Source organism: Manacus vitellinus, unplaced genomic scaffold (genome assembly GCF_001715985.3).
Source record: "Manacus vitellinus isolate BGI_N305 unplaced genomic scaffold, ASM171598v3 scaffold_21_pilon, whole genome shotgun sequence".
Classification (NCBI taxonomy): Eukaryota; Metazoa; Chordata; class Aves; order Passeriformes; family Pipridae; genus Manacus; species Manacus vitellinus.
The window spans coordinates 13791551-13818695 of record NW_021939546.1 but is presented as its reverse complement, the minus strand read 5'-3'; the positions used below and the strand labels follow the sequence as shown (position 1 = coordinate 13818695).

Below are 27145 nucleotides of genomic sequence, written 5' to 3'. Positions count from 1 at the left end.
ATATTGACTACAGATGCAAAAGGCAATTTGAAAACTTGATAGATACTGTACACAGTGCTTTATGGCTTCCTGGGTGGTCTGCATGGAGTTTACAGACATTAGACAATGCATTTCTCACTGGCCTGGTAGTTGGATTTCTGTTGGATACTTGGGAGAAATTCCCATGCTAATGCCAGCATTGAATTGGGCACAGGATTTGCATCATTTTTAGAAATTGCTATACTTGGCTGTTCTTCTGTTCATATAATCACAATTACATGCTTCATTATGAAGTTGTTTTCAGTTGTCAGATTCTTATTCGATTCTGACCTTCCCGGAAATGTAGAAATGCATTTTGTTGCTGACCTTAGATGACCTCTTGTTCTTATGGGGCATGATGAAGCTTCATTTCCCGTGTTCACTCATTTCTGTCCTTCTGTACACTGCTGGACCACACTGTCAACTGAAATCTGTAGCTTCCTAGCCCAGGTGAGTGTGGTCCTTAGATTGCATTGTGCTCTTTTAATAATGTTGCTTTTATTTCTCATGAACCTTTCAGCCTTTTGTGGGCTGATAACATAAAGCCTCTGTCAGATTCTTCCATGATGCTCTTCCAGTAGATGTGAACTAAGTCCTTTATTGCCTTTACTCATTTTTTGCATTAAAAATAAATCCTTTGCCACACAGCCACATATAGGTGTCTTGTCTGGAAATCGATGGGTCAGACGTGGCCTTGGCTGGATCAGACCTACCAGCATGGTTAGATCTGAAGGGAGTTCTCCAGAAGTGTAACTCTCGGTGGCTCTACATTGTCCTTCAGTGCAGAGACCCCCTCATGGTGGGAGCATGAGGGAGTGTCATTATGATGATGATGGTGGAGGCCAACATCAAACCACAGTTAGCACAGTCAGCTGGCCCAAGCTAGTTTTTGGTGGAGATGCTGGAGTATTTTTACCTTGTCCTCTCTAACTGTTTTGTGCTGTTTTGTCTAATATTCCAACTCTTCTTTGTCCCACTGTGTGAAAAAGAGGGGAAATGTTTTTGTGTATCAAGCGATTAACTTGGTGAGTAAAGGCTTTAAACTAAGGTGCTGGGAGGAGAAAGCAACCTATAGGTTAGAGAACAGAGAGGTGACGTGAGTGCCAAGGCAGGCTCTTGCCACCTCTGTTTTCAAGGGAGGAAAGGGTAGGAGTGGGACTGCCCCTTCCTCAAGCTTTGAGTTATGTGCTCGGTCCCTCTCCTGTCACCATCACACCCTGACCAAACTGTGTTTTAGATTCAGCTGTACTTCAGTTTAGTGGGTCTGTGTTTCATCTTGTTTTAATTTAAATACATAACTCCAGACAAGTATTGCCTTGCCTGCAGCTGGGCTATATGTGTTTGGCTTTCTCCAGATATTTGGGGCTTTATCTGTCTTTTGTGAATCCAGGCCGCTTACAGCCAGAATGAGAGCTGACTTTTGGCCCCTGTATTCGTAGAGATACAACTAAATGACATTAGTAGTCTGTAACGAGACTGATTTTTGCTGAAAAGGAAGGTAACTTTGGCTCTGTAATTTTAGAGGGTCCTAGTGTCTTTCCTGGGGGGGCAGCATGTGATAGAGATTCATTTCCAAGGTAATAGTAATACTGATTTCCAAAAGTGTCAGTGAGTGTGAGATGGTCTGTGGTGAGGGCAGCATTCCTCTGCCTGCAGTAGCTTGCACGTCTCACCAGCCAGTGAGAGGAAGGAGCTTAGTTGCTTCTTAATGTTACAGCTTGAAAGGATAATTTACACCCTCCTGAAAAGCAGGAACACATCTGTGCTTCTGGCTTGAAACTGGAAGTGTTATTTTGTTTTGTTGTAGTTCATACATCTCTTGGAAAGTATCCATTGCAAGGTAGTTGACATATAATTTTATAAGATTACTTTATCCCTCTGTCAGTAACAATCAGAGAACGTCAAAACTTTAAACCTAGGGAAGGTAAAACTCATGTGAGAAACAAAAGGTAAATCTTGTGAAACATTGCAATGGACTCTGTCATCTGTGGTGCTTAGACTTCAGCATGGATGTGTGTTCTGGTGCTTTGGTTGCAAAGCTCATGAAGTGCTGAGTTAGTAGAAAGCCCAGGATGTTGTTGTAGTTATGAGGTGATATAATCTCTTATTGCATTTCCTCTTTTTGTATTTCCTGTTGGGAAGAAGGGAATGTTGGCTTGAATGAGATAAGACTGATGGCAGGTGGGTCAGTGGCTGTAGATGCTTTTAAAAAAATAATGATACAAAAAAAAAATCTCTTTTGCTGTTGGCTCACTATGGATGTTGTTTTTGGGAGTCAGGAGGGTTAATAAAAATTGAAGGCATATTTCTTTTTCTGGAATGGATACCTTCCTATGCACAATCCTACATGTGGAGGAGGTAAGGTTGGACAAGACGTAATTTCTTGTGGGAGGAATGAGGTGGGAGGAAGTTATGACAAAAGCAGCACATGAGGGAAACAAGACTGTCAGCACATGGAAGGTGGAGGAGAGAGGCACAGGTGCATTTCTAACGTCAAGTACAGCAGGGATGGTGGGTGGCACCCGGGTGCTGGCAGAGAACAGACAGTATGTGCCAATATCGAGTGCACACGTGTTCTGCAGCTTCTGTTACCTGAGTTATGTCAAATATAACACTTCCCTCAGGAATTAAATCTTAATGGGATTGAAACCATTGGCACAGTTTACATTGACCTATCTGGTGAGATGGTTTTGTCTCAGGAACTTTGGTTTAGGCTTTCCTGCTCTGCCGGTAAGTGATGATGTGAAAAGCTTGTGATCTTCTGCGGTAAAACTACTGCAGCAGAAATTCTGGGGGGATCTTGTGAGGAAAGCAATCTTCTGTATTTCCAGTGAGCTCTAAAAGCTTAATAGAATTTTTTTCATGTTGTTTCTTTTAATACACCCCTATTGGATTATCTTTTGCTTCTCTGTTTGTATTATTTTTTTACTGTATGTAGTGAGACCCAGCAGTTCCCAGTGTGAGAAGGCCACTGAGCTTAACCCAGTGAAAGGACACTACACCTTTTACTTTATCTTGTACATCTCACATGAAGTCCAGTATCTCTCTTTTTTGTATCAAGTGTTTGATTTACAAGATCACAATATATTCAAAGATGCTGAATGCTAAGCTTACATTATACAGTTAAGGATGTTATGAGTGATAACTTTGTTTCTGTAGCTGTCCCCTGTTTGTAGCATAAACTCATTTTGTGGTTTCCTATTGAACAACATCTGAACTTGAAGCATTTTTGCCACCATGAGTCACTTACTTTTGAAGAAGGGCTGCTTGATTACGAAGTTGTGTGTTGGAATAGACAAGGAATGAAGAAAAATTTGAAAACTCTACCATGTCAGAACTTAGGAGGAATGTTTGTCATACAAATTAGTGGCAAAATTCTTTGTACAGCAAACAGAAGAGCTTTGTTTATCACTGCATGAGTGGTTTCAGTAATGCTTTGTTTTTACGACTACACATAGCTTGATTGATTCTGGTGATTTCTAAATTAATGATTACCCATATGTTCTCTTGCTTAGTATTTCGTGGAGATTCAGAAATGTTAATTTGGGAATACCTTGAAGTAACAATAATCTGTATTAACAGCTGCTAGTGACTAGAAATTACGATATAGCTATTTTCAGTTAGAAATAATTATTATCCTTCCATGAGGACTTGCAACTTTTTGGTTTTGATGCTTTTTGCAGAGGAGACACTTGCAGTTTTTTTGATAATGTGTCCCTTCCTTTTGTTTTACAGAATATGACAAACTGGGCTTTCTCCTGAATCTGGACTCCAAATTGTAAGTAGAACAGTAGGACTCTTCTTCATTTCTGTAGTTACAGCTTTCTGTTGTAAGCAACTTTTATGTCACCTGGGCAGTTGGCTCAGTGGACTCTCCACTTCTACCTGGGACAGCCAAGTCCTGCAGCAACTGGGCAATTATGACTCCTTTCCTTGCACTGGGCTCTGCAGGCCAGCTTGGGTTGTGGATCACAGTCATTAATGCCTTAATAAGTGATCAAGAGGCTATAAATACCCACCTGAAGCCATGACTGTCAGTCTGCTATAGATATCCTACTGTTAATCTTCCAAATGAAAAATGTAATTAACACTGGAAAGCAGAAGGAACGCGAATCTGCAATTTGCTGGGATGCTTAGAAGTTTATATTTCCTTTCCTCCTGTTTCTTTAAAGATGGATACTACTATTTTTGCTTATAAACTAGAGTGGAAAGAACCTCAACACAAGGCAGGGACCACTGCTGTGTCGGAAGAACAACACGGTGCTGAAGGATGATGATACTCCTCGTGCTTTTTGCCAGAACTCAAATCAAGACTGACCTGGTTAACACTAGGGGTCAGTAGCGACCCTGTTTCTGAGGTCGGCAGCCTTGCGGTAATTTTGGCGTTGGGAGCAAAAAGTCTCTAAAAACCTACCGCTTGAAAAGGCACAGAAGCAGTCTGCTGGCTTTGAACGACTGGAGAACGCGTGCCCTGCGCCATGTGTCGTGTTATTATAAACCCCATTCTTAAAGTTTTGAAAATTTCGTGGTACTTGTAGGGTGTAACATTTTGAGTTTAGTCTTGCTGAATTGCTTGGGAGCTTCCATAATGGAATAAAAGCCTCATAAGTGTGTCGGGAACTGCTGTTTGCAGAACATGACAAAGTCTCTAGGTAGGAGCTTCTTTTACAGAGGCAGCTGGATACATAAACTCAGTTATAGTAACATATGGCAAAAAGGTAGCAGAACATGTATGAGAAGGAAGGGATATTGATTATTTATTTATTTATTTTCCTCCTGAAGGCCCTGGATCTCATTCAGTGGGCAGGAAGGATGGCATTGACTGCATGAATAGTTTCTTTCTGCTCTCATCTAGTGTAGTGTTTTCTGCAGTTTTTGTTGGGTGCTGTCTGGAACCTGTACTGGTTACAGAGTTACCAATTTTCTTTATTGAACTTTCTGTGTTGGGCCATCCTTGTGATTTAGAGGCACTAGTGTATGTACCTGTACAACCCTGTGGGGTGAGATGATACATTATCTCAAATTTATACATGTAGAAGTCAAAGCAAAGAGATTAATCCAAAACTGTGGAATGGGTAAGTAACCTTTGAGTGAACGTCTTGGTGTTGGTAAGGGAAAAATGTTTTATAGGTTTTTAAGTGGTCTGATTGGTTTTTTCCAGGCTGTTTTGTGTATTTTGTAATGTTCAGTTCATTGAACGTGCCCATTCACTCTCCACACACTGTTGGTGTATCCACCTGTGCTGTGTCCAAACCACTGCTTCAGTCTCACTCTTCGTACTCCTCCTTCATGCACTACCCTTTTCTTTGTTGCTTTTACCAAGTCCCACTGAGTCTTCCTTCCCCTGAAGCCTCTGTTACATCCTTTGCTGACTTACCTGTTTGATTACAGCTCTCCAAGACATGGCCTGCTCCTTCTTGTACTTACAGTATGGGGCCAAGTGAAGTTTTTACCTGCTGGAGGGCTTCCAGAGCCCTGATTTATTTTCTTAAAACCTCCCCATGATAAAAACTCTCCAGTATTTTTGATTAAAGAACTGTTTCGTTGACTACTTAAAAAAATATCTTCATATAGCACCCTAAATGTGCATGTTTGCTTTTCAAAGCCCTAGAGTTAGTTTCTAGAAAGACTTGTAAAAAATCAGCACGATTAAAATAAATATTATGAAGTGGCTTAAGGAACAAAGAAAGCAAGTATTGTGCCTAGGTGAAATCACTTTTTTTTAACTGCAATGGTCCTTTGTTGGTTTTTGGTTGGCTTATTGTTTGTTTGTTTGTTTTTCTTTTGGTTGTTGTTTATTTGTTTCTTCTGTGTAATGAAAGCTGTCCCTGCTTTGAGAATAGACCTGATGACCTACAGAGTTCACTTCCAACCTGAATTATTCTATGACTTTTTTTTTTTCTATTTGATACCAAGGAAGGTAAAAATAGCTGAAAATACCACAAAACATACCAAATCAATTTTGAAAGAAAAATGGGTGACAGTCTGGGGGACTTTTGCTACCATTCCACAAGTTCAGCTTGTGTGGTCAGGGTGCCAAATACGTTTTCTAAGTTCAGACTGAATTCAGTGGAACTTAGTGGTAAAAAAATACTTCCTGTTACTCAGTCAAGATGGTACCATCATAGAAGCACTTTCTGGTTAAAAAAAAGTTGGTTGGAGTTGAAAGGGATAATATGTTCTGCACTGATGACTTTGTTGGCAGAAATAATTTAATTACATCTGTTGTTCTGATATAATTGTTCTGGTGGAATTTTGCCATAGATCATAACTTTATAGAGTTCACTTAATTGACAGCATGTGAGAATCTCTGTGACTTGGAGCACTGAGGGCAACAATTAAGTTTTCTTCTTTTTTTTTTTTTCTTCTTAATCTTTCATTTGCTCAAAAATCTGTTGCTGACTGTGTTAGTTGATGTTGTTGTAACTAATGACCTGGAAGACTAACATTTTCTACAAAGGTAGATCTGCATGAAAACTTAAGTGCTCTGACTTGCATTTTAAATGACATACAGAGGAAAGTGTTTGATATAATTAAGTAGTTATGTGTCCTTTTGCCTTTGCAGCTTTGGTTTTTTTCATGCATTGCTGCTTTAGTGTTCTCTACCCCGAGGATACCCAGGACATGTTATTCAGATGTAGTACAGTCTGCTGTGGTTACAGGAATGTAATGGTTCTGTTCACTGGTTCTCCTTGAGTTCATGGAAATGGTAATGGAACCAGATTTGTTCACTTTGGAAAGAAAATCTGCCAGAAGCACTTGAAAAGTGATTTCTGTGGGAACTGTATGTCTGATGGATGCTGTTATGGGCAGGAATCTCACGTGGAAGGGGATTGGCCAGTTTTAAAGATACTGTATGGATGCTTCATGGAAATGGCTGGTTCTGAACAGTCTTGTTGGGAAGGAGAATACTAAGATGGAATATGCTTCCTTTCTGGTGCCTGTGCTCTTCTTTAGAAAGCCTTTTAGCTTCTAAAGGGCAGGATGATCAGGTGGGGATTGTTAATGACATACAGGATGAACAGAAAGCCGAGGACTTCTGTGGGCAACACAGTTTATGAATTAGTTGTTCCCTTAGTCAAAACAAGACATAAGGCTCCTTGGGACCAGATCAGTGAAAAAGATCTGTTGCAAGAGGAGTTTATCCTTTAGTCATGCTTGTACATACCAAAATTTAGAGTGTCAAAACAAAATGTGCACAAAGTATGGGAAAGGCCAGTTGCATCAGTTCCTCCCAGGTAAAGAGGTTTCCCAAGCAGCAGAGCCACATAACCTTTTTTAAACCTATAAGAATAAAATCAAATATTTACTGATTGTGTAGAGAAAAGCATTTATACAAAAAATACGATACAATTTGCAGGTCTTCGTTCTCAGAGGGGCCGGTAGTTCCTGAACAACTTAAAGCCATCAATCACATTAGTGACTCAGCCAGTGGATTACTAGGTGCCACCAAATGCCAAGATTTGCAGTCACTTTCTAACATCTGTGCTTGGCAACGAGTTGCATGCTTTTGTTATTCTCAAATATTTATATTGTAGTAGTTCTTTGAGGCTGGCCAGGTCTTAGAAACAAGAGTCTCATTCACTACAAATTCTGAATCATTCCCTGAGCAGAATCTATGTTTGCATTGAATTAAATGAGATTTCCTAAGGAGGATCAGCATATGAACGTGTAGTTAATTATAGACTGTATTTAATGCTTATTAAGTGGGCCAAGCTGAAGGTTGCATGGTTGTTCTTTGTTCTGTCACTTAGTACTCTCTGAATACTTGGTTTAGTGACCTTAAGGATTGCTTTGAGTTTGCCTTGGCAGATTACAAATGCAGATTCACTTGTCTTGAGCATATCAGAAGTTCCTTTTTTGTAAAAACCCATGTGATTTGAGGGCTTTTCCCTCGTGTTGTTGCCCTTGTGTTTCTCTGCCAGCTTTCCTTCTTACTCTGCTGGTGTGCCATTTGCTCGGTGAGATGGAAGCTAGTGACTGCTGCTTCTGTCCTTGTTTCAAACTCATCCTTCAGAAAACACTTTCAAAGGTATTTTAGCAGTTTTAGATTGCAAATTTGGTGCTTCTAAACAACAGCCAGAAGAAAGCTCAGCTTGGGAGCTTGGTAGATCTTTTCACCTGCTGCCACAGTCAGGTCAAAACTTTGGATGTCAAAATCTCAGCTGATGAGTGATGAAAGAATCTTCCCAGGGTTTGACTTTGACTGGCAAAGAACCACTCCTTCATAAAGTTTTACAAATGTTAGAAGATATGCTTTAGCTTCCTGGAATCATTCCACACTTAAACAAAAAGACAGTGGGTATTATAATGTTTTAACTTGAGAGGGAATTTTTTTTTTTTTAAGGTAAAAAAAGGCAAAAAAAAATTACTGCTCCTCTCAGTTAGAAAAATGGCTATGAGATCAATATTGTTGACCACAATAACGTGATACTAACATATTATATAAGTACACTATATTAACTATATGGTATATATTTTATATTGTGTACTTTGGGAATTTTTAGGCAGTACTTAATTAGGAATATTTTTTTCCAGTGGACTCTGTGTTTTGCAGGATGTTTTGTGATTCTGTGTATTTACATGTTTCTTCATTATTATAGAGTAGATTTGGGAGGTGCAACAAAGTTTTTTTGAATATTCGTGATGATTTCAACTTTGTTTTAAAAAGAAAAGACAAAGAAATTGAGGCTTTGGAGAGGGGGGAGAAAAGCCAGAAATAACAACCTTCACCCTGCAAACTCAAATGAAACTTGATCTAGACTTTGAAAGACCATAAAAATGGAGGGAACTTGGGCTAGGGAAACACACAGATTGGGTTACTTATGTTTGTTGAAATTTCTTTACTTCAGAGCTTCAGTGATGAAGAACTGAAACAGAGCCCCTTCCCCTCATTTTCTTTCTAGGCTGGGAGGTTGCTTTGAAATTGTTTGTGTCTATGTGTGGTACTTTGCCATTAAACACTGTAAAAATAAGCAAGAAACGTGTTGGAATGCTGGACTTTCCCAATGCCTGCTGCTGTGGGATTTCTTTCTGCCCTGTTTTTTTTTTCCATTTGTCTCCTTGTATTCCTGCAATCCTGAAGGGAGGAAAAATGAAAAGAAGCAAGAAGTCCCAATGATGTCCCTTCCTGCCCAGGCAGGATAAGAGTGTCTCTCATGGGCTAAGTGGAAGGATTCTGACCATCACAGCCAAAGGTGTCCTGATGCTTTTTCTGCAAGATTATTTCAAGGCTTAGCATGCTTTATTAAATTGGTATTTTCCTGGCAATTGGTTATTTATTTCTCTTTCATTTCAGACTTTTAATTTATCTCCTTCTACCTAATCTCTTCCGTTCTGTACTCATTGTTTGAGCACTTGAAATACTTAAGAAAATGAACTGTAGCTATTTGTAGCAATTCAGTTACCTGGCTGTTTGTTGTTCATCCATCAAACCTCACACATTTGGGTGAGATGTAACTGCCATCCCTGTTTTTGTTTTGCTCTTCTTAGTTCAGTTCAGTTTGTTTCAATTTTGATCCTTTGGTGTTCTCATAAGGACTTCTCATGTGAGTCTTTGTTTTGTAGCTTTGGGATTCCTGTGTTAGACACAGTCTCAGTTGATGAAGAAGATAAAGACTGTAGAACTCACAATCACTGGCAGCTTAGATAGAACTGATTCATTACGTGGTTTGTTAAGTGCAAAAAAAAAGTCAAAACTTTGTTTGGTGCCTTTAAAAGGGCCAGTTTCCTGAAGCTGGAAGTAATTATGAACCAAACCATGTGGGAAAAGGAAGAAATATGAATGGCTGGGCATTGTTTAGAGCAGTTTTATACTGTTAGACCCCAAAGTTCAGTTTCATAAGAAAGAAATGTTCATGGAAAAATAATTCTATCAAGACTGTAAGGAGAGGCAGTGATAATGTATTTATAGAAAAGGTAGAACTGTGCAGTAGATGCGTAGGGTTTTGTTCTGTTTGATGAGGGGAAAAAAAGTGATCTCCTTAGTAGCAACAACAACATTTCAAGCAGTAGACACCTAAGTTTGTGTGCTTTAGAATTGGTATGCCTGGACAACATTCTTGAAAGAATTTCTAAAGAAGTAGTAGAGGACTTTTTGGACTACTAGAGATTATTAATAAATCTTCAAACACTAGGAGTTCTCCATATCCTTGGCAGAAAGTTGATGTACAAATATTTTAAAAGGGAATGACTCACAAGCTTTTCAACCCATTTTTGATTCTGAGAACAATAACATATTGACCAATATGAGTTTCCACAGGAAAAAAAAAAGTAATACATATAGTTCGAATTAATGTGTATATTAAAAAATTAGCACTTTTTTTAGATGGGCTTGTTCTTCATGTGAATGTCTGTGAAGGTGCCTGTTGTGTGAGACTGATTTCTTTCTTGGTATGTTCCTCTTAGGTCTGGATTTGTATATTTTGTGTTCTTCTAACTAGTCAAACTAGTTGTATAAAAACTGGGAAATCTCAGTTCTTTTTTTATCCTGTACCTGTAAGGTGGAACGCTTGCTTTGCTTATAATTCTTCACCATAGTAGCATTAACCTAAACTAACAAATGGTTGTTTGTTTCCTGGGGTGGATATGGTTACAACTAATTAACTTCACAAGTTTCTACCGTTGTTTGAGCAAAAATTTTTACAGTTGTTGCATTTATAAAAGGCTAAATTTCCTTTAGTAGCAAAACTCAACTCAGGGAATATCTAATAGCTCGTAAATGGCTCGGAGATTCTCCTGTTGCTTTATCCTCTTGGGAGAAGAGAACATAAAAAGTCACACTTCATGTTCTTCCTTCAGATACCTGTTCTAAAACTCAGAGATAAATTATTTCAGTGTTGGCCACCTTCTGCACTGGTGAGCTTGTTAGGCTTCTAGTTACTGAATATCTTCCAACAAAGACTTTCTTGCTCCGTGAATAACTTAGGAAAATTGAATGGGTTGGGCTAACTAAGCACTGATCATTCCCAAAACTTCAGTTAAAGAGTTAGAAATACTGCTAGATGTTCTGAGGGATCGCAGGTTTTGGTAAGGATTTATGTTAAAACATTGGCTTTCATAATTTTATATTTTATATTATTTATTTTTATATTATTTATATTATTTATATTATTTTATATTATTCATTCATAATGAATAAAGCACCAGCACACATTGTGGAAACAGGTGATTTGTTGCTGCCTGTCTTGAACCAAAGCAGTTGTGAGCAAATTGTTAAACTTATGCAAGAGCTGCCTCTGAAAATCCCGAAGGTAGGAGCATGATCTCCAAGCATCAACTCTTCTGTACCTGCCTGGTTGGCAATTTTCTACCTCCAAAGAGAAATCTACTCCTTTTTGTTTCCTCTTGGAAATGTTTTGGGGAAACCTCATCTGATGGTTGAATGGAAATCAAGGGTATTCCAGCAGGCCGACATTATCCTGTTTATCGAGGCTGCCTCTGAAGCATGTCACGTACTCTGAAGGACACACTTGCTATGATATCCAGACACAGCTCGGGTGTCAGCTTATGTCAGCCCCTGATTTATAAGCTGGCTCTGAGGAGGTTTTGTAAATGGCTATATGGGAAGAGACAACTTACTCTGCTTGGTCTGCCTCTGTCTTTGTCTTCAGCATTGCTACGATGTGACCAGAGACAACAGAGCTTTGCTGTCAGCCTGTGCCAAGAAAGCCATACAGACATTTTAAGAATACGTAGTAGGTCATCAAGGCAGGGAAGAGTTTGGTGGAACAAACACATACAGGCTTCTTGCGTGCTGAGGAAGGACAGTAAAACCAAGACATACTTTGAACAGCTGTGATTAGCATCTGTTAGGTAAGAAAACAATATTTCATTTATGCTTAAAGAATGCAAGAAGCCTTATTGCTGTGCTTGAGAAGAACTGTCTAGCAGAAGAGAGGGATGTGATCTGCCAGGCTGGGACACCGTGATCCTTAGCTTTCTACAGATATGATAGGCTAGAGGAACTCAGGGTGGGAGAGGCCAAAGGAACCCTGTCCAATATAATCCAGAGGGGTATTTTATTTTACTTGTTCTGTTCCCATTTTTAAGAGGGTAAACTTGACAGTAAGTCTTTATTCTACTGTTTAAAACTGTTCTAGGACTGAAGGACAAGCTAAGTTTTTCTTAGGTTGATAAATTTAGAATATGCTTTTTCCTTCAGGAAGCATGATGTTGCTGATAGCATCCATGAGAAGTCTACCCTGAAAAAGGACCCCAGACCTGACAAGGACTGGTGGGAGAGGTGGTGGTGTGTTATGCCCATTGCAGTGAACAAAACATGATGAAGGCTACTTTGCAGCAGGAAGGTTAATGACAGCTATGTCTGATGTGCCATACTGGGGAAGGAGCTGTGTAGCAGCTGTTGCTGTAAGATGGTTTTGAGGTTACGGATGTTTGAATTAGATTATGAGGCTAAGATGAGGTTTTCTCTAGTTGCTTTTGAGAAAACCAAGCAATTAGATTAACTTTAATGAAATATTTTTTCTGCTAACATTACACTGGAGCTCATGTGATTCTTTCTCAGTTCACAGCAGAAATAAAAACAGGCAAAAATGCTACTCCTGACAGTAGCTGCAGCCCCAGTCCTGCTCTGAGAAATGAGAATCAGGACCACAAAGGGAGGGACAGAAAACTGACAGAACATGTATGTGTTGTTTCTGCCTTGTCTGCCATGCAATCTGTTCCAACTTGTTAAAGAAGGATAAACTGAAAAGCCAACAGTGTTTTTGATTTGCATATTGAATGTGTTTGGATACTTCTGATTGATTTCAGACCTTTTAAATCTTGCTTAGAAATATCTTCCCCCTGGCTCTTTAAGAGGATTAATCTTGAAGACCTGAAAAACTCTGAACAGTGTCCTGTACAGCTGCAATATGTTTAGTGCCTTCCTCCTGCCCCTTTTCATCCTCTTTTAGTGATCCTTTTTTACTGAAGGCAGAAATCCCCAAAAGGTGGTTGTGTCATTGGGCTGTTTGAGTCAGGGGCTCTGATCCGTACAGGAGTCAAAGCTGTATTTTATTATCATGAAACTTAGGCTCAGGTGATTTTGTGAAGTGTTGCTATTTTGATGAATTAACAAGGAGGAGAGGGTAGGATTTACCCTGTTGAAAAGAGAAACTTATTTTATTGCTCATCCCTAGAGCTCTCCTTTAGCCTGTTCACCAAACATCTTGGAAAAAACACTTTGTCTGTCTCTCTCTCTCTTTCTCTTTTGGAAAGCCACAAATAACCTGTTTTTGATGTAGGGCTGATTCAGTGAAGGTGATACAAGATGAAGGAAGGTCTGATTAATTGGGCTGTTCACAGTTCTTTGAGACAAACTTTATTCAGTTCCCTGACTCATGGTGGTTACCTGTGCTAGTTTGGATGTTGGTTCCATGGCCTTTTCAGGCAAGCAGCTGCTCTTTGAAGTGAAGAAGAAAGAAATAAAAAAGCAGTTATCTTAGCAAAATAGCATTCACTAGAACAATGTATGGAGATAACAGGAGGGTTTTTTGATCTCAGTGGTTCTGCAGCTGTTCTTACTGTTAAAGGTTCTGGCTATTGTTTATTTTCCCTAAAGCAGTTTGGATTTTTGTTAGTTTTGTGAGGGTGCTTTCAGTCACAGTATGTGCAAGGGTTCCTCCAGGTCAGAGTTATGTTCTGTATTTACAGCAAGGTTTCTGGAGGGAACATTTTTCCTCCCAATATGTAGCCTTCGTTTTCTTAAGGCTTCAGTGTGGTACTTATTAGATTAATTGCTGTCTGCCTGAATTCATGGCATCTGTATCTAATATAGGTCAGTGAAGACAGCATTTTTTTGGACTACTGCTTCAGAAAGAAGAGTAAGAGAGATTCAAAGCCTCATGACTATGTACAGCATTTTGTAAAACTACTGTTAAACCACATTCCCCAATTGTGAGGTCACCTCTGCATCCCATCTAAAGCAATTTATTCACTGACCAGTGGTTTTTTCCTCTCAATTTCAGTCCAGCGGGGGGGGGGTGTGTGGAAGCATCCTTGTCAAGTCGTCTTTTTCCTTGTTTTAGAGGAGTTAAGTTGTTATTTTTTCCCAGGCTGTTCAGACCTTCCAAAGAAAGTTTAAAGGGCAGCCTTTATCACCCTTACCTCTGCAAAGTCACCGAAGAAACTGAAAAGGCAGGATGTTGTGAACAGTTCTTGTTAAAGATTTGCATTTCTCTCAGGTAGCTGATTTTTCCAAGTGGGATTTATTCCCCTAAGGTTTGGTGTGCCAGTTGCCTGTGCAGTAGATCTGCTACTGAAACAGAAAGGCTTGAACTTCCTTTGTAGAAAATAGAAATGGCCAGACCAAAGATTCACCTGCTCCTATGTCTTGTCTGAAAATACTCCCTATTGTTTAGGGAAGGAGAAAAATGCACGACTGTTGAAGCAGTGTCACTCTCCAGGTTCCAAAGGGAGGAAGCTTTGGTATTCCCAAGTTGGGGATGCTGTTAGACCTTTTTAGTTTTGATCCCATCTATACATCTGGCGTCTTTAACCTACTGACATAAAGAAATCTGCATGTTATATGAAAGAAGTGCTTCCTTTTGTCTGTTTTGCTGTCTTTAGGATAATTTTGCTCGATGCTCCAGTGATATGGGAAATAGTAAATAATAAATCACTGCTGATATTTTCCATATATTCTGCTGTGCTAGTGTGCTCTCACACCCAACTAAACACTGTGAGTCTCCCTGAGATGAAGTGTTCCATAGCCTGGTGCATTCTGCAATAAAATGAACTACATTTCTCAGAAGGAAGGTTTGGTGATTTAGTGTAACTTACCTAATGTAACTGATTTTCTAATTTGGCATTTAAAACTGCTAAGCACTGGATTTGGGTGTTCAGATCTAGTGAGAACTGTATTAACCACAGACATAAAACTGTAATTTCAGATATGGTGCTCCAGGAATTCTTAGTTGATCTTTTTTTCCCCTGCAGCTTTAGGCTTTGGGGGAGTATCTTTGTTTTCAGATGTACTGATTCCTGTTAGTCTGAGCAGAAGATTCCTGGATTCGAATTGGCTTGAATTATTTATTCTCATCTCTTTTTCACTTGTTTGTCTCTCCTGGACCTACACTACTGAATTCATTTCACTACAAATAGAAAAACCCTGTTCCCTGTCCAAAGGAAGCATTGCCCGTTTGTAGATGTAACAGATGAGGGTTGGTGATGAAGACTTAAGGGTTTACAGCAACAAAATTATGACATTGCAATTTATCTTCCTGCATTCCTTCATTTGACCAGAAATGGATGTGATAGGTGAGTGTTTTATTTCCTATCACACTTTTAATTGCCTCATTTTTATGGCCATTGCACTAACAGTGGTTTTTGACAGGCATTTAAATAGAGAATTGCAGCATTTAGTTTTTGCAAGTTTTGAGAATTACATGTCCTAATATAAGGGAACACTATAATTTCTGACTTTGAGAAACAGTTTATTTAGACATTCTTTAGAAAATTCTTCAGAAAGAAGTTCAGCTAGGAATCCCAACTGACTGCTGAGTTTTTATTGACTACTGAGTCCTAAAACATATCCCATCTCTAAAAAAATGTGATTATTCTCCATTAAGTTATCCTTGTCTCCTATCTGCAAAACCAGAATGCTGATACTTACCACTGAGGATGGAAAACAGTAATTTTGGACCTATAGAAACTAGAATATATAAAAGTTCAGCATTAATGCATAGAGGAATTTTGTCTATTGTCAGCTGGTTACTTCACCATTAAGTTATGAGTTTTTTGTCCAAAGATTAGTAAATTATCAAAAACTCAAGGGGCAGTCATCTTTGTAATTTTTTTCTTCTTTTGGTAAACAGCTACTTTCTGTGAAAATAAGAATTCTGTATTTCATGCTTTTTGTTTAGTCTAACAATTGGTATTTTAGCCAGTTGTTTTTTCCTTTCCGTGTTTTTTTAAAAACACAAGAAAACAAGCTTGCAAATGGACTTTGCTCCTCATGTCTTTGCTCTTCATCTGTGTCTGTTTGAACACAATTCTGCTTTTTCTCTGTGCTACTAGCCTTAAAGGAAAGATGTAACTGAAACAGAATTTTTTTAAAAAGGGGGAAAGTTTATAAAACCAAAGGAGATGGGGAGATCAAGGATATTACTCAATCTTGGAGGAGTATGTAGCATGAGGTCACATACAAAATGTGCCATGGACTTCTGCTGGATTTTTTTTATCTCCATCCTTTGAATCTGGTTTTATAAACTCAGCGTTTTGTTTATTTATTTAAAAGAAACAAGCGAAAACTGTCTGCCTTGGAAACTTCTGATTCTTTTGTCCATGAGGATCCCAGCACTTTCTTAGGAGTTGATAAAAGGCTATTAATTGGGGAGGTCCAGGCAGGGTTGTTGGTCCCTGTGAACTCTAAGAGATCCTTTCTGACCGAGGAATCATTTATAGCTGTATTTCTTAAGATGTTTATGTATTTAGCACTGCTGATTAGCACTTCTTTCGCCTAGTGGTCTAATTCCTACTACTGCAAAGAGCAGGAATGGAATTTGGTGAGGAAGCAGGATCCTCGTGACTTTTTTGTGGATGGCAGCCTTTTCGGTGTGTTTGTGCAGAGATGACATTTCAGAGGGTGAATGGCATTGCAGAGTTAGTGCTCTGCAGGTGTCTGTACCCCCCTGCCTACCCTGAATTTCCTCAGTCTTCATTCAGGGCTGTGGAGGTGGGTCATGGGTTTTGGTGCAGTGTCTTTAAAACTTTTGTTTTCCTGGGCCAGTTTAATATAATCTAATCTTCTTCAGCTGCTGTTCTTGAGTAGTCCAAATAAATAAATGAAAGTATGTGTTGATTATCTTTGCTCTTAAGAAATTAATTTCATCAGGAGCCACAAATCTTGGTGGAGAAACAGAACTGGGCGTATTTAGCATTCATTGTGTCATTTTAGAAACAGAGACTTGGACCATCTTTCACTGTATTTGGTCATACAACCTCCTTGGAGAATTTGCTTACATACTGGAGTAACATTTGAAAATATTTACATCTATTTTGCTGACTATAGTGTTATAGATGCATTTCCTGTCTCCTTCAGTGTAAGCATTTTGCTTTTCCTCTTCTTTCTATCTGCTCATTCCTTTCTTTTGTTTGTTGAGTTTTTCCTCAGCTGGAACTAAAAAAATAGCAAATATCAAATGCTCAAACTGTGTAATTCTTTGAACCCAAGTTTGCAAACTTCTAGGAGCTACAATTGGAGTTTCTTATACTTCTGTTTCAGAGTTCCCTAACCCACACTGTACTCCTGTTGAACTCCAGCCATGTACCAAGGGGAGGTTTCATCAGCTCATCTTCTGTTTAGGGTGTCTTCCACTCCAGGAGATTCCACTTGAGTGATGTGATGATCATGACTCTACTTATAAAGTCAGATGTGCAAATGCATTTTTTCAGTCCCTTGCTGTTCCCGGTGTATGGGGTTGATTACCCTATAGGTGAAGGCTGCTGCTGTTGTCAATTATGAAAAAGAGTATCGAGGACTGGAAGCTGTCTATTTATTAGGCTATAAGTGAGGTATAAAACAATTCCTATTCAGAGATCTGTAACCCTTTGATATGAATTGAAATATAAACAAATGCACACCATAGCCACTCTGGTTATGTCTTCATTAGTGTCTTTTTTGAAGCAGTCCTGCAATTTTGAAGCAAATCTCATAACTGTTCCTTATCATATGCTGATTGATATGTAGCCTTGGGCTTATTTGAGGGAAATTAAACTGAAAGTTTTATTCCAGAAGTCTACAAAATTGTCTTTTGGCCAACATTGAGCCATGAATGTATGTGGTAGATTCATCTGGCCCAGGGAGCCCTACCTAAAATAAAATGCCCTGGATTTCACATGGTGAAGATACGGGGTCTCAGCATCATTAACTGCTTTGATTTAGTGATCTGCCAAATTACTTGATAATATTATTTCATTATTGCTCCCTAATACCTCACGATGTTTTACGTGCCTTTCATTGCATGTTCTCGTCATATCTCCTATTCATTCTTCATGTACCGTGACATGCACTTTGTAGAGTTGCTGTGTAGGCATAAGACTCAGGTTATTTTGAACCAAAGAGAAAGAAACCCAAAGGTAAAGGATCAACCTAGTGAGCCCATTGTCAAAGAACTCCTTTTCCTTGTTTCAGTACATGCAATTCGTGTGCAAGAGTAACAGCAAGGTCCTCCAATAAGATGATCTCAAGTAGATGAAGTTTTTCAGTCTTTACAATCCACAATTTATATTCCATGTGAAAGGCACAGCAGCAAAATCTGTCTCTTAAAGCAGATTTTGTAATATTCAATTACACGAGCTTAGTTGCGCCCATTTTTTTTAATAGTCTAAACACTGGGTTGTGTTACTAATTTCTTTCTTTAAATGGATTTAGATTCCAGTCTTATGAGGGTGACATGCTGTCCCTGATCAAGACATGGTGAAGGAATTAACCGTGGTGACGTTTTCATATTTGAGATTAAAAGAAGACACACATCTGCCAAATGCAAGCAGAAGGAAAAATCTTGTTACTTTTTCTAAATCCTCTGAAAGCAGCTGGATTTTTAACTTATCCAAATTGTGAAATTTTGTTAAGATTGATGTCCACATAACAGTGTAGAGAAGGACAGAAAATCTTAAGAATTCAGGATGTGTGCTAGTCTCATAGGAGAAAAGGCAGAAAATAAAGCAAGAGTGCATTTTCTCTGTAGTGGAATAAGCCAATTACTTCCCTTTAACTTCACCCTTATTCAGACGCTTGTTTAAAGACTGCAGATGTTTACAGTTACTGACTATGATTTGTTTTTCTCATTTATTCTGGATACATTTCTTATCTTACTGGGTTTTTCCTGCACAAAATCTGAGCAAAATTTAGAGGCTCCACAGTGTCATCTGATTACATTCCTTCCGCTGTCTCCGCTGGCTCTTCAACTACCTCAGCCCAGCATGAGAATCAGAACCTGGAATAATGTGCCTGGACCTGGGAGATGTAAAGGGAAATTTTTTCACCCTTCTGCCATACCAGTCATGATAGTCCTGGCTGGCTTAGCATAAAAGCCTTGTGTGTTTGGGATCACCTTGGAGTCTGGGCACAGTAATGGGGCGAGTGAGATGAACCTATTTACTGGTTTCTAAAGCTCTAAGAAATTAATATTGTTTGCTTTGGTGCATAGTTCTTGACCCATCTGCTGTAAGCAGCATAAGAACAAGAATCAAATATAAACTGTTCTAAGACCATGCACCATGGCAGGTGGCCTTTGCAGAATGTGCTTTCAGTTACACTGCATCTCCCATTTGGGAATAAGGAACATCATCAAAGAGGCAGCAATAGATGTGGAAGTGGAGTTAGGTACATTATCATCAAATACAAAGGTGATGCTTATTTGTACACTCAGTTCTGTACACTTCTTCTATTACAGGACCATGTGCCTACTAACACTGTGATTTTGCAAAGTTGGATTTCTTTTGAAATATGTGTAGTTCTCTATGGGATGCTTCATGCAGGATGTTTTGCATCCTGATTTATGGAGGACTAATCTCTGCAAGATCTGTGACTCTTGCTGAAGAAATACCCACAAAGCAAATATATGTATCTAAAATGATGTTATCTTGGATAGCTTCATGTGGTAGTAGAATGGTAAACAGCAAAGCTGTATCCACCCTTACTCTAAATTTGCTCTGAGTTACACCTAATAGGGACTTATCATTATGATCACACTGGCAATGACAGTGTGCAGTGTGTATTTCGAAGAATTTGAACAAATAATGTGTGTCCCCAGATGGATTTAAAACGCAGAGTGCCCCTTTTTAGTTTTCTATAGACTGCTGAATCAAAATGCAGCTACAAGAAAGGAGATGAGCAAACATTTGAATGATATGAGATGGCAGCTACAGTTGGCTTAGAGAACTGTTCTGCCTCTGGCACTTTGGATCATGAACTTCATCACATCCAAGAAATGTTAACAGCTCGGCCCTGGGGCTTTAGCAGCTCTGGGTGTCTTTGTGGGGTTTGTACTGGCAGCTCCCCCATCAGTGTGTGGCAGTTGGCATTCTGGGTGGCTCACATGTGGGAGGGTTCCAGCCTGCCATTCTTTTGCAGAAACACCATGATGGGCATCTGAGTGACATTTTAATTTGATAATGAAAGCGCCATTAAATCAGTAAAGAGAAAAATGCCTGTGTTTGTGGCACAAGATATTTTGTGTGACCACTGAGGTCATTTGAGACAGGCCTGCTGTTGAAATAGTTGCACGAGTTTGCCAGCGATGACTCACTACCGTGGTGGCTACAGATAATTCCAATTGCTTTCTACTTGTTTTTGAAGATTTTGGTGTTAGGCGTTTCTGTATGTTGCCTAAACAATAAAATTCCAGCAACACTTAGGCTCGCTCGATAAAGATTCCCCACATTTGGTCATATCTGAAGTGCTGCAACAAGCTGTGATCCATACATTCTGCTGTCCCTTTTGACTGTGTCAGAAGGGGGTATATTTTATCACTACTAACCCCCTCAGTTTTGTCAGCAACAGGCCTTTCCTTGATGTGCCTATTCCTGAAGAGGTCCTGACTGGAGTCAGAACACAAATCGTTCAAGTGCAAGTCTTCGGGATTCAAAGTTCTAGATGCTCACATCTCAGATGCTTTCTCATCTCACATTTAGAGAAATGTATTATAATATCACCTATGAAAACCAAACTCGTGGATTCGGGTTGTGCTAGATAATATTACACCTGTATCTCTCTCTCCATGTCTGTATAACATATTTTGAGATATCTAAACTTCGTTGTAAGTAATGGTCAGTGTAAATGACCAAATGTATTGTTCTGCCATCCTACAGATGAGGCATTTTGATAGTAAAATATTATGTGTTTGGATAGTAACTATGCAGCATATCTGTGGCAGAATTAGAATTGGATCAATGTTCCTGAGCTTTTTCTGGTGCTTTTTGTCTGAAAAGATCTTAGGACATCAAATACTTCCAGTGGCTATTTATTTTCTCCAGTTTATTTTCTCTTCCGGATGTTAAACGTTTAGATTTTCATTCAACAGAAATAGATCCTATTCTTAAAGAACTATAGAGGTTCTGTATATATGTATATATAAAGTAGTGAAGGGGTTCTGTGTATATAGAGAATTCTCCTCTAGTTTAAGAACTATAGGAGGTTTTGTACTGTGTGCATCTAGTTGTAAAATTAACTGTCCATCTGTTGTTCATCCAGTCAGAACTGGCTACTGACCTCCTGGGACGTGATGCAGGACCAGTACAAGAAAAACAGTTACTACCAGTTCAGCATGGAGTTACTGTCATTCCAATATGTAATTTTGAAACTCCCTGAACCCATGCTCAGTGCATTTGGTAGTAGTTTGCTAGTTAAGCGATATTGATGATGCCTGGAAAAGAACAAGGTTGTGATAGCAGTGGGTTCTTCAAAATTATTTTTGTGGGTCTACTCTGCAGATCCGTACTGTCATCTTCATTTGACTCCTACTGTTGACCTGTAGGGAAAAAACCTTTCTTACTTGCCTACTTTTAACAGAATGGGGTAGCAAATACAGTATTATTGATCGAGTCTTTGCAGTAGTTAACACTTGTGGCTTCCACTGAATGTCAAGCGTGGAACTGTAAATGCTTTTTTTTTTTTCTTTGCAGGAATATTAACAATTCTCATACTGTGGCTGGCTTTAAGGCCTCTAATGTTACTTGGAAAACACAAGTGAATTAACCCTTGTAATGTTTTCACAAAATGGATGAATGTAAAAATGTTACAGGTAGTGAATAGGGACACAAATAAAATTAAATGTTTTTTCCAGATCACTCAGTAGGTCTGTGGTAAAAGTATGTACTGGACTGAAATATCTTTTATTGAGTTGCTAATCTTGTTCCTGTACAAAAACTGAATGAAAAAAACCCCCAGGATTCTAAATTTGGCCCAAAAATCACTAGCCAAGCTGAATTAAGACACAACAAAGCAGCAGCAATGTCGTCTCTTCCAAATACTGAAAGCACTCATCCCTTGATGATAGCCTGTCAGAACTGTTTGGAGTTTTGTTTCAAATGCTTGAAAGGTATCTTCTAAGTAGTTTTCTAGATAATACTTTTCTATAATTTTAACTTTGATCATAACTTAAAAAAATAGCTGAAGCAAAGTGCCATTTATGGTTTTTACCTTTTAAAAGGTTGAAGTCTGGAATGATATATTGATATTTTTCTTCCATTAACTTTACCTTGCTAGGTATAAAAATCTTTCAGCAAAACTAGTGATTTAGTGGTATTTCAGATGTCTTTACCCCTCTCCTCTGTTTGTTGTTCTCCTGTGATGCTGTAGTGCAACAAATAAATAAGGGCTATGTTTGCTGTTACTCCCTGCAGCTGTTTTTCAACAAAGCTATAAGGAGAAAAATAACTTGGATGATTGCAAAAGCCAGTTCGTAGCCAGGAGAGTCCTAATTCTCTACTTGTTTTTCCACAGGCCTCCAGAATTGGCATCAAAGTATGCAAATTTCTCTGAGGGAGTGTGCAAACCAGGCTATGCCTCAGCGCTCATGACTGTCATCTTCCCAAAGTGAGTAAATACGGTGGGGTTTTTTTCCCCACTTCCCCTGATGACTTCTCATCCTTCAAGGTGGGTCGTCTGCAGAGTTTGTCTTCAGAGGTGTCATCACTCAGTCACTTGATTGGTTCAAGGGGATACCTGTGTTGAAATTCTGGGCAATGTGAGTGGTAGTGGTTTAATTGACTTCAGTCTGACCAGGAGTTTGCTCAAAGAGTAGAGCTCTGGGTGCTGAGTAATAAAACAAATTATGTTGTCAGTGTGTGATACAGATGTGTGGTCAAGCTAACTGCTGCTACCTGATGATGCAACAATGAGGAAGCTTTAGTCATGAAGTGAGAGATTAAATTATCTGGAATAGTAAAGTTGTGGTGTTGGATTGGTTTTTTTTTTTATTCTTGGGAGAACAGGGTAAAGCATCCCTCAGGTGCCTGGAGTTTGCAGAATTGCTGAAAGACAGTTCAGAAGATAGATTGGCAGGAACATTATTCTGTTAAGGCTCAAGGATTTCAGTTTGGTGGAAAATTTGATCAAATAGTTATTTGACCTTTGCACGAGCTTCTAATACATGTGAAAAAGATGCTCTGGTGCAATGATCTTTTTGGCAAAAGAGGTTGTGGACTTTTTAACATAACTGGCATTTTTCCAAGAGATATGTTTTATTTCTTTTGAATAGGGAATTTCCATGACTTGCACATATGGAGGTGGCCTTCAAGCCAAGCCTGAAACTAGTGGTATCTTCTGTCTTTGTTTTTGTTGGCAAACATGGTATCAGAGAGCTCTTTAAAGTAATAAAATAAAACTGACATTGCCTTGTAACCAGCAGATACTGCAATCAGGTCTTAAAAACAAAACAAAGCACTAAGGTTCTCCAGCAACAATTCAGTAAAACAAAAAATTGTCAGTATTATCTTCTGTGTGAATTTTGGAACTCTGGTTAGACTATAAATAAATACTAGAGCTGAAGGTAAGTAAATCTGTGTTTGTGTACATATTAAATGTAAATAGTATAGAAGAGAATAAACTCATATTGCTAAAATATTAATCTTATTTTAATTTTAAAAAGACTTTGGCTTTAAGAAGGTTTTTTGCCTCCTAGAATCTGAAATGTTATTTATTCTCTCCCTTAGGAGCTACTTACAGATTGCTGTTTAATCCCCTTCTCCCAGTATCTCACTGCATTGAACTAATACCATGCAAAGAGGTAGTAACTTGTCTCTAGTTGAAGCAAGTGGTTGTTTTCTTTTTCATACATTGGAAAATCATATTCAAAGTTGTAAAGACAGCACCTCACTGGGTCTTTATGATCAGTTGCTTCTCTAACATGGACCCTAAAACTTGCTAATGTTGACATTTTTCCTGTGACATCTTTGAATTCTCTATTAATTGAATTCAGTGTTGGACGTTTCATTATTTTACCTAGTTCTGGTGTAAGGATGGCTGACCAGTAGTTCTGCAAAAAATTCCATGCTACACTTATAATTCTTTTTCTTCTGCAACTTCTTTTGTACTCAAAGAACTATGCAACGTTAATATTACCAAGCCAGGTATCATAATTCAATATATTAGAGACTCTTAAAGCCAGATTAGCTTGCCAGTTCATTTAAAAATTTGAGCTGCATGACTTCTTTTATTCTGCCTTTTGTTTTCAGTTGCTTGTATCATTAGGAAACCATCATCTCTGCAGCTGACATTTTTTAGGCTTGTTCTTTGCTGTAAAATGTGTGATTTTGTTGGGTGTTTTTATTGTTTGGATAAAGTTGGTTTGGCCATTTTCAAGCATAAATAAAATGAACAAATGTTATCCCATTTTAAGGTTCCTGACTTTTTAGTGCAATTTTAAATATAAATAGGCAAAATATGATGGAAATAGTTGAAATAGAATGAATGTTTTTCAGAGGATGTAACTCTTCTTGGTAAATGCTTCTTTACTGTAAAAAATGTGAGGTCAGACTTCACCAAGCATAAGCAAGTGCTAGAAGAATTAAGGAGCAATGCCCTGAGAAATCTCAAAATATGGTTGATGGTAAGAAAAGACTAAATGTTTGTTTGTTTGTTTATTTGTTTAATGGGGTCCTCAATTCTCATTCTATAAATGCTTGATGCCTTCATAAATAACCCTACCTGGAAAAAATCCTAGAGTTGGAGAGTACTAAATAAAGGGTTGGTTACTTCTAGAGAACAATCTGGATTGCCTGATTTAAATGGCCACAATCCAACAAAATATATGCTAATATATCCAATATGAAATAAGACATCTGTGAGGAACAAATGCAGATCATACCTTCAAGATAGAAAAAACTCTGTCTTGGAAACAGATATAGAGAAATTTTCATGCATCCTCAACAAAATATCATAGCTTAAATGCTATTCAGGTTCATATGTACACAAATAAGTTGAGAAATTTTGTGTGAAGCACTGACTTAAAATTAAAATACAAAACTCCACAATCCAAGACTTCTAGAATACTGTGTCCAGTTTTGATGGTTAAGTGTGAGAAGGGAGGGGAAATAAGAGATGGAAGGAAAGCCACAAAAATGAACAGGACTTGCTTAAACAGTAAAGTAAACAAGACTCTTAGAAATAAGTCATCTTTCTGAAGCAGGAGTTGTATCCAAATGAGGAGAATAGGAAAGAGCATTAACTTTGGCAAGTTAAATATAAACCATAATGAGGTAGACCAAAAAAAATGTTGAGGAACAACTTTATAAAGACATTAAAAAAAATAATAAAGCTTTTTGTCTAACTGTCAAAAGCAGAAAGCCTGTCAGAGACCCCAATGAGCTGATAGATATTCATAATATTACATGTGAGCTAAGGGAAGGTAAAGCTGTAGCAGAGAAGTTATTTGCATTGCTATTCACTGCAGAACAGTTCCCATGAGGGGCCTTCATTTCCAGGGGACAGGCTGGGGAAAACTGACAGAAGGTTGACGTTTTGGAGCGAATCAGCACAAAGAACTGCTAGGAAAAGTTCTCACTTTGTGAAGAACTCGGTGTTGGAGTTGCCGAGTTACACACGATTGTGTATAATCATTGCTTAAATTGGCCTCAGAATGCAAGAATGAAAAGCAGTTAAACGTGCTGGGCTTTTCAAGAAGGGCCTGTGGAGCATTTGGAAAACTGGGAACTACCAGCGAGCCTGGTTTCTGTCTTAGGCTCCTCTTAGAACCTATAAAGAAAGAATAGAATTAGTGTTCATTCGCAGGAATAAAGGTGATGACAGAGGGGAGACGAGTTGTCTTCTGCAGCAGGAATTCCTGCCCTGTAAATCTGCTCGTGTTGTTTGAATGATTGGATAAGCATTTGATAAAGGTGATTTAACTAATGCAGGATGTCTGGATTTCTTCTTCTCAACAAAAAAAAACCACATAAAAAACCCCGAGCAAACAGAAAACCCCCCCAAAAAATCCCACCGAAGACCAACCAAACCCTTGGTGTTTCAAAGACTTTTGAAAAATTAAATTGGTGTAGTCCTGTAGTGATTAGGTAGTGACTATGTAAATAAAGATTAGAAACTTTATGGGAAAAATAAGATATACAGTATATGGAAAAAAGTAAAATTGGACATTACAGGGATGTTACCCCTGGAGCCTTCGGGAGAAAGAGTGCTGGGATCTCTGCTGTTCCAAGTGCTCATAAACTATCCGGAATGGAGGATGAGTAATAAAGCACTGACACATTTTTCCAGGTGGTAAGATCAAAAGCTGACTGTGAGGAACATCAGAGGGATCTCGCAGCAGTAATTGATGGGGCAAGAAAATAGCAAGCCAAATTAAGTTCTGATAGATATAAGATAGTGTTTGTTGAGAAGATTGATCTGACAGTGTATACCTAATGATAAACTTAGTTATGCCTTGCAAATTGGGCAAGAGATCTTGGAATTACTGTGGTTTGTTCTGGGACTTATCGACCAACAGTTCTTAAAAGACTGTGGACATATTAGGAGATAAATGCAGGAAGCCCAAGAATGTGTTATGACACTGTGTGAATACCTCCATCTTCAATAACCCATCTAATTCTCTTCGACCGACTTTGAAACAGATTTAGAAGAATTAGCAATGTATAGTGGTAATAAAGGTGAAGCAAAAACATGAAGCTATTTCCAAGCTTGGAAAGATTGAATAGACTTACTTTCCAGTTTGAGGTAGAGCAAGCAGAAGATATTCACAGGTCTGTGTAACATAGTAAATCACATGGTTTGGCAAGATTTGGAGGTATTAAATGCAAATATGGTGCACCAGGTTTAAAATAAAGGTGAGTGCTATTTCATGCTATTTCCAGTTACATTTTCTTGAGAATGTGTTCCGTAGTGGGCAAAATATAAAAAAAAAAGAGATTGACTTGTTCTATAGACTTTAAGTATTCAGCAACAGTCATGGAACTCTCTTAAGGTATAGGAGGCTGGAACCTAAATGGATGTTGAGGGCAGCATGTAGCTTTATATATTCCCTGTTTCTTAGGCTTTTTACTGAAATATTGACCAATGCACACAGACATGGAGCACTGGGCAAAATGCACGTCTGGTCTAATCTGTTGTTCCCTTGCATGTGTTTTCTGTGTTTTTTAATAATTATGCCATAAGGGCAGAGAGACA

The 27145-nt window shown here is 38.6% G+C and overlaps 1 protein-coding gene across 5 annotated transcripts in view; it reads left to right on the top strand.

Annotated features, from left to right (window-relative positions):
- ST3GAL3 (ST3 beta-galactoside alpha-2,3-sialyltransferase 3) overlaps nt 1-27145 on the top strand; it is a 173529-nt gene that overhangs the window by 45842 nt on the left and 100542 nt on the right. For all 5 annotated transcript variants that reach the window (XM_018072250.1, XM_029959663.1, XM_029959665.1 and 2 more), the window contains 2 exons: nt 3754-3796; nt 22469-22561. In XM_018072250.1, the coding sequence (XP_017927739.1) occupies nt 3754-3796; nt 22469-22561 (136 nt within the window). The remainder of the gene's footprint in view (nt 1-3753; nt 3797-22468; nt 22562-27145) is intronic.